The sequence below is a fragment of the Oryctolagus cuniculus genome, chromosome 7, assembly GCF_964237555.1.
Source record: "Oryctolagus cuniculus chromosome 7, mOryCun1.1, whole genome shotgun sequence".
Taxonomy (NCBI): Eukaryota; Metazoa; Chordata; class Mammalia; order Lagomorpha; family Leporidae; genus Oryctolagus; species Oryctolagus cuniculus.
The window spans coordinates 9,349,308-9,356,392 of NC_091438.1; the positions used below are offsets into that span (position 1 = coordinate 9,349,308).

At 58.7% G+C, this 7,085-nt stretch overlaps 1 protein-coding gene across 1 annotated transcript in view; it reads left to right on the forward strand.

Annotated features, from left to right (window-relative positions):
- The window catches only part of VIPR2 (vasoactive intestinal peptide receptor 2), a 102,137-nt gene extending 96,071 nt beyond the window's left edge, over nt 1-6,066 (forward strand). Inside the window, exons 11-13 of the mRNA XM_002715014.5 lie at nt 2,814-2,943; nt 3,024-3,065; nt 3,851-6,066. Coding sequence (XP_002715060.1) covers nt 2,814-2,943; nt 3,024-3,065; nt 3,851-4,024 — 346 coding nt within the window. The 3' untranslated portion in view covers nt 4,025-6,066. The remainder of the gene's footprint in view (nt 1-2,813; nt 2,944-3,023; nt 3,066-3,850) is intronic.
- Nucleotides 6,067-7,085: the final 1,019 nt, after the last annotated feature.

Here is a 7,085-nt window from a genome sequence, read left to right on the forward strand (position 1 = left end):
AAGCCGAGCGTCGTCACCTGGACGGGTCACCCAGGCCTGGCTCAGAGCTTCCTCCTCCCCTCCTCCAGAACACACAGCGGTGCATCCGGCAAGGGGCCCTAGTGCAGAGTTCACGTAGCAGCCAGGGGCGGGAGGGGGGTCTGTGTGCCTCAGTTTCTTCATCTTTAAGATGGGAACAACCATTGTGTCTGGCACTAAGTGTATGAGGGTTCAGTGAGTGAGGGTTTGAGAGGCACTTAGCATCTGGCACCGGAAGCACTGTGGAGGCTTTTGGTGAGCAGATAAATACTGCTGTGCCGTGCGGTACGTGGAGGCCAAGGAGTGTTTCTAATTGCGCAGCCGCCCAAGGAGACGGGATTCCAAGTCCACCGTGAGCGGTAAGGTGTGGGCCGGGCCAGGCCTGGGCGCTGGGCCTGCAGCTGCGGGAAAAACAAGGATAAGAGCATTCTTGGCCGCCCTTGAAATTGAATTTTGATTTTCTGCAAATCGTGTTTAGCTACTGTGCTGACCTTTGCTTTGGGCTCTGTGAGAATGTGAGTTAAGCAGATCTCCGAGATGGATGCTTTTAGTTTGGAAACAAAATTAAGTGGGGATAATGAAATCGGTTCTTTTCCAAGACGGCAGAAAGGGCAGAGGGTTCGGCGCTGCCGCTCCCTGGGCCCTGCGCTGTCCTTTCTGTCTGCTCTCTGTCCAGCCAAGCCTGCCTGGACCGGGGCCAAGGGCCACAGCCTCGCCCAAACCTCTTCTCTAGAGACTGTGCAATAGGAAACTTGGGGCACGCTAGTGATGGGAACGTGAGTAGGTCCTCTGTAACATCTGCTCCCCCGGCCGGCATTGTGGCACAGTGGGTTGAGAAGCTGCCTGCGATGCTGGCATCCCATACGAGCACCAGTTCAAGTCCTGGCTGTTCCGCTTCTGATCCAGCTCCCTGCTGATGTGCCTGGGGAAGCAGAAGGTGGTGGTCCAAGTCCTTGGGCCCCTGCACCCATGTGGGAGACCTGGCAGGAGTTCCTGGCTCCTGGCTTCTGCCTGGCACAACCTTGGTCATTGCAGCCAGTTTGGGAGTGAACCGGTAGATGGAGTATATCTTTCTCTCTCTCCCTCTGCCTCTAATAAATCTTTACCCCCGCAAAAAAAATTTTTTAAAGGCACAGTTCCCAAGGAGCCCAGCTTTGTGCCCCAGCTAAGCCTGCTGAGCCATTAGCAGGGCCCAGGGGTTGCTGGGAGTCCACGTGCATGCTGGTAGCAGGGCAGTGGCCATGACTTGCGTGCTTGTGACTCGGCCACTCCTGTCTGGAAGGGGCTGCACTTCTGGGGTTTATGCACATCCCCCCATGTGGGGAAGATCCTATTTACTGTGAAGTCCACAGGAGATGGCGTGTTCTCCTGGGAGGGGGGTTTAAGAGAAACACACACACTTCTAGAACTTACCCTCCCAGGCTGTGAGTGCTAGATTGGAGGAAGTTAGCTCAGAAAGAGCTTCAAGAAAGAGCTTCAGGCTGTCCTGCATGCTGGGGAGGTGACCAGTGAGAGACAGTGGGAGGCCAGGGCCTCTCTGTTCGGTTCCCTTCAGCTCCCAGTTTTCCCACAGTAGCCAGCCCGGGTGACTCAGAGGTGTTTATTGATAGTAGGATATTTATTCAGAGGCTCAGGGAGCATCTGGGTACCAGGGCTGGAGCTGCAGGTAACCCGGCTCCTGATGCCCAGCCCACCTTGGTCCCCTGATGTAACTGGAGGAGCGAGGGCCGGACCTGAGGAAGCCCCCAGGTGGCTGCCATGTGCCTCAGAGCTGGATAGAAATGCACTCTCGGGCCAGAGCCCCCACGTCTGAACCAGCAACTCGGCGGTGGGGCTGGGAGTCTGCATTGTTTTAAATATTTATTTATTTATTTGAGAGAGAGAGACAGAGAGAGAGGTCTTCCATCCACTGGTTCACTCCCCAAATGGTCACAACAGCCTGGGCTAGGTGGCCAAAGCCAGGAGCCAGGAGCTTCTTCCGGGTCTCCCACGTGGATGCAGGGGTCCGAGGACCTGGGCCATCTCCTGCTACTTTCCCAGGCACGTTAGCAGGGAGCAGGATTGGAAATGGAGCAGCGGGGACTCAACCAGCACCGTATGGGATGCCTGTGTTGCAGGCGGTGGGCTAACCCACCGTGCCACAACGCCAGCCCCAGGAAAACCTGCATTTGTAACAAAGGCCTCCATGGGATTCGGATATGGTTGGCATTTGAGAAGCGCCAGTTTAGATAAACTGACATGCGTTTGCCTGGTTGGGGCATAGGGAACAGAGGCCAAGACTGGGGCTGTAGGGGTGGGAGAATCGAGTGTGGTGGTTTCATTTCCAACATTGAATATAATGAGCAGAAAATCCACTTTGACGAGGGGCAGTGATAACTCTGGAGTGGAGTGGACAACACGTGGCCTCCAGCCCCATGCACCTGACCGTGCAGAACTCAGAGTGTCCCAGCCGACAAGGGAGGTTCTGGGTGGCACCTGCCAGGCCCACCCTCTCTTTCAGGATCCCCTCTGCAGTGGTGCTGATGAGAATTGCCCTGTGCTGTGAGCACACCGCTTTTAGCTGCATCGGGAATAGGTCCTGTTCTGCCCTTGGTGGGTCCTGCCAGATGCCTCCCGGGGCCCTGCATCTCCTGCCCATAAATCCAGAGGGAGAATGAGCTGAGCACAGGGAGAGCGGAGCCTCAGAGCCTGGCCCCCACGTCCAGCAGTTTGGCCACTTGCAAAGCAGACAGCAGCCGTCCACAGGCGTGCGCCGGCTGCCCGCTCAGCGGGGCTTCTCTTCCTCCCCGGTGCAGGAGACTCGCCAAGTCCACGCTGCTGCTCATCCCGCTGTTTGGCGTGCACTACATGGTGTTTGCCGTGTTCCCCATCGGCATCTCCTCCAAGTACCAGATCCTGTTCGAGCTGTGCATCGGGTCCTTCCAGGTGCGTCTGGCGTGCGGCGGAGCCGGCCAGTCCCCAGTGGTGTGGGTGGTGGCGGCACTGATCGGCCTTTCTCGTTGTAGGGCCTGGTCGTGGCGGTTCTCTACTGCTTCCTGAACAGCGAGGTACGCCCCCTCCTTGCCTGGAGAACCGGGCACAACTCGGTCTGTCGGAGGGCTCAGAGACATCCCTCACCCAGAGAAGGGGCTGGCTCCCCGGGGGCCAGCCCCACTGCCCAGGCTGTTGGCTTGTCTCAGCCTGGCACAGCGGCCTGCTGTCCTTCCCAGTGTCCATCCTCAAGCCCTAGACCCCCGCCACGCCATGCATGCTGGATGCCCAGCCCCGTGCAGATCCCTCTTTGGGGGCCACATCTGGCTCCTTGATCCCGTGACATGGGATTCCCAAGAAGTCTAGGTGGAGATGGGGGCTTGGACACTTCCCCTACTGCTCTGAACCCAGGAGGTTGGGAGATGCCTGAGTCGGGTCTTTGCCGATAAAGCATGGGGGTCTCTGTGCCCCCATGCAGTGCATCTCACCAGCCCCCATAATCCACCCCCCTAAACCTGCTCCATGCCCGCCTCTCTCGGGCACGTGGCTACAGCCTCTGCCCCTTCCTGACTTTGCTCCACAGCTCGCCCCACCCATCAGTGACAAACACTTTGCCAGAGCTGACCCCACTCCATCTCCAAGCCCCTTGCCCGACCCTGGTGCTGCAAGCTGAGCAGCCCTGGCTGTGGTCTCTCACCACCCACCCAGTAGTAGGAGCACAGTCCTGGCTGCCGCCGCCATCTCTCCTCCCCCGCGCCAGCCTCTGCCTCCACCCATCTGGTTGGGACACATACCCAGGCAGAAGGGGGAGAGCTGGTGGGTGATTATCTGGGCCGTGTGCTGACACCTTGACCTCCCCCAGGTGCAGAGTGAGCTCAAAAGAAAGTGGCGAGGCCTGTGCCCGACCCAGCCAAGGAGCCGGGACTACAGACTCCACGGCTCGTCCATGTCCCGGCACGGCTCGGAGAGCGCCCTGCAGTTCCACCGAGGCTCCCGCGCCCAGTCCTTCCTGCAGACAGAGACCTCGGTCATCTAGGCCCTGCCGTGTTGCGTGGAGTTTCCACCATGCGTCGTGTGCTCGCTTCCTCCTGTTCCGCGGGCGCGATGGCCCTGCCCATCAGGTTGTCAGCTGCTTGCCGTGTGCGGAACTGGGGTCACCTTGTCATTGACTTGGCGGGTGATTGTGAAACTCCAGCATGTAGATGAGTTTGTTCATGATGATGTTCAGCCCTGTAGATGGATCGGTTGTCAAGAGAACAGGGGCTAGGAGGGGGCCCAGAGCCATGGCCCACGGCTGCTAAAGCAACACAAGAGGGTTTGGACTTGGTGTGTTGCCTCTTGTAAAACCCACGTCCGGTCAGTGGGACTGAAGGCCTGAACTGGGGGGACGGGGTATTAGTGCCCAAGGTGGGCCAGGAAAAATCAGCAGGGGAGCAGCCCCGCCTCTCCCAGGGTCCTGCCCTGCCTAACAGTCCCCTCCCTACCTCTGCGCCACAGCACCCCAGCCCAGCATTCCCATGGGGCCATTCTGCCTCCCCAAGGAAAACCCCCAAGACCACTAGACGGTAACAGTGAGATCTTTGCGGGAGGGCACTGACCCTTCGGCGGGGTCCCTCAGCCAGAGGGCAGTGGTCTTACAGGGTAAAGTCCAGCACCTTCGTGGCCTTGCAGGTGGTGAGGGGGGCCCCTCACTGGCCTCCGCTGCCACCCTGTAGGAGCCACAGCTGCAGTCAGGCATCCTCATCGGGGGTGGGGTCCTGGGGGCACAGGGACACTAGCAGGTGGAAACGGGAGGCCTGTTCTCCTTTTGGTGAAAACCATATTAAGGGCGTTTCTGTTTAAATGGAGAATTACTTTATCCACACATCAAACTGCATCAAATGCTCCTCTCTGGTGGGCAAGCAGCAGCCTAGCTTAGGTTCCCTTGGATTTTCATAGGCTTGCAGAGGTGGTTCCGGGGGATATGGCTGCAGCAGCCACATGAGGGGATGTGCAGGGTAGGAGGGGGGCCTTTGGGCACTGTCCCCATTCCCCGTGTCAAGTCCTTGTCCCTGCAGACCCCAAAGACTGCACAAGCCCAGTGCAGACACCTCAGCCGCCGGCCTCTGTGTTCTGAGCACTTTTGTCCCTACTTGTCCCCCCCTGCAAATGGAAGCAGCAAAACCTTTGTTCTGTAGCACTGTAGACGCCCGCATGCCAGAGCAGGGAGTGGCGAGGATGGAGGCCTCCTGCCCTGCCAGTATCTCCTTGGTGGGGAAAGACCACATCCAGGAAAAGTATGGCAGGATAGAGGATAGACAGGTGCAACAGCAGTGGGCGTGCAGGGACCAATCATTGGCCAAGTCTATCTAGGGCCGTGGGTGGGTTGGGCAGCATCAGTGGGTGTGGAAGACACCTGGGGCCACAGCGGCTCCACTGGAGATGGAGGTAGGGGGGTGGGAGTGCTGATGGAGAGCAGATGACCCAAGCCAAGTGCCCAGGAAAGGGTTGTTGACCCTGGCAGAGAGACGAAAGCAGGTGGAAGCCAGAAACCATGGTCCAGCCCTGCCTCTTGGCCGCTCCTGCGCAGTAGGACCTGGGCAGACAGGGGCCCATCAGCGTGTCCCCCGCCTGCTCTCAGGTTTTGAGGAAATGCAGTTTTCCTCCCCTGAAAAGGCAGTGTCAACAGCCAGGTGTGGCCAGTGCGCTGAGACCCTGAGCAGACCCCAAGGACCTGGGGGCCACTGGTCATCGAGTGGTAAGCAGCCGCCAGGGTGCACAGGCAGTCGGCCGGCCAGCTGGGGGTGTGGTCATCAGGGTGGTCGCTGGGTGGTTATCTGTCATTCCTGCTGTACATAGAGAGCAGGCTCTCAGCCAGGCACGGGCTGGGGCTGCTTGGAGCCCGAGCAGTCGCTTGCCTGGGGAAGGGGAAGACTGCAGCCTGAGGCCTCGTCCTTAGCATCGAATAGCTAACAGGAATGGTGCCCCGGTGGTCCCGGGGGTTTAGATGTCCTAAGTGTGTGTGGAATGTCTGCAGACTCCACTGGGTCGTGGGAGTGAACCTTGTACATACTCAATAAACCTGACTTCCTGTCTGTACACCGACTAAGAGTTCAGTCTGGCCCCGATTCAAGACCCTGGGACCTAGGGTGTACTCACCCCTGCAGCTGCATGCTGCTACATTCGAGAAGTCTTCCCACCTGGAGGGGGCGGTGTGCAACACAGCACCCGTGAGGACAGTGGACGCAGCCGCCCCTCCCTTGGGACAGTGACCGGCACCTGCCAACACAAGAAGAGGATGGTGAGGTATGAGTGGCAGCCCTGGGGCTGTGGGCCCTGCCCAAGAACCATAGCGTGACCGACTTCATGTGTGTGTGGATGCATGTACATGGATGTGTGCATGTCTGTGAGAGGAGTACAAGCATGCGTGATCGCAGGTGTGGCCCGTGTGCATGCGAGACTTTGTGTATTACAACTGTGCACATAGGAGCATGCCTGTTGGGTGTGTGTGTGTGCTGAGCCTTAGTCACGTTTATAGCACTGGCAGGTAAAACCTGCTTCCACTCCGTGCTCAGCCACACTGCCGCATCGGCAAGAGGAGTACACACACTGCTCAGATTCTCCAGGGCCTGCACTTGGAAATGAGCCAGGAGCAGCACTCTGGGTTCCTAAGAGCAGCGCAGGTGGGAGAGAGGAGAGAGGTGGGGCATGGGGCCCTCCAGGGATTCTGTGTAACGTCTGCTGGCTGAGCTGAGCGCCACCTTGCTTAATGTGGGGAGATACCCCAAACAGGTGGAGGGGGCACCAGCCTGCAGAGGGGGCTGAAGGCACGCGGCGGGGTCTGAGCCGCCCAGAGGAAGCCACTTCTTGCCAAAACGGCAGTTTTTTAGATGGCTTACTTTCCCGGGTTCTCAGGTTGCAGAAATCATACAAATGAGTTATAAAATGTCAAGTAGAGGGGCAGATACTACCTGGAAGGTGAAATCCCCTGGCCACGCCCATCCCCACCGCAGAGGTGACTACAGCAAATGCAGGATTCTGATCGCAGGCCTTGCCACTGCTCCACACGCCCACCCTTTGCTCCCTGCCTCCCTCCCTCCCTCTCTCTCACCCATGGA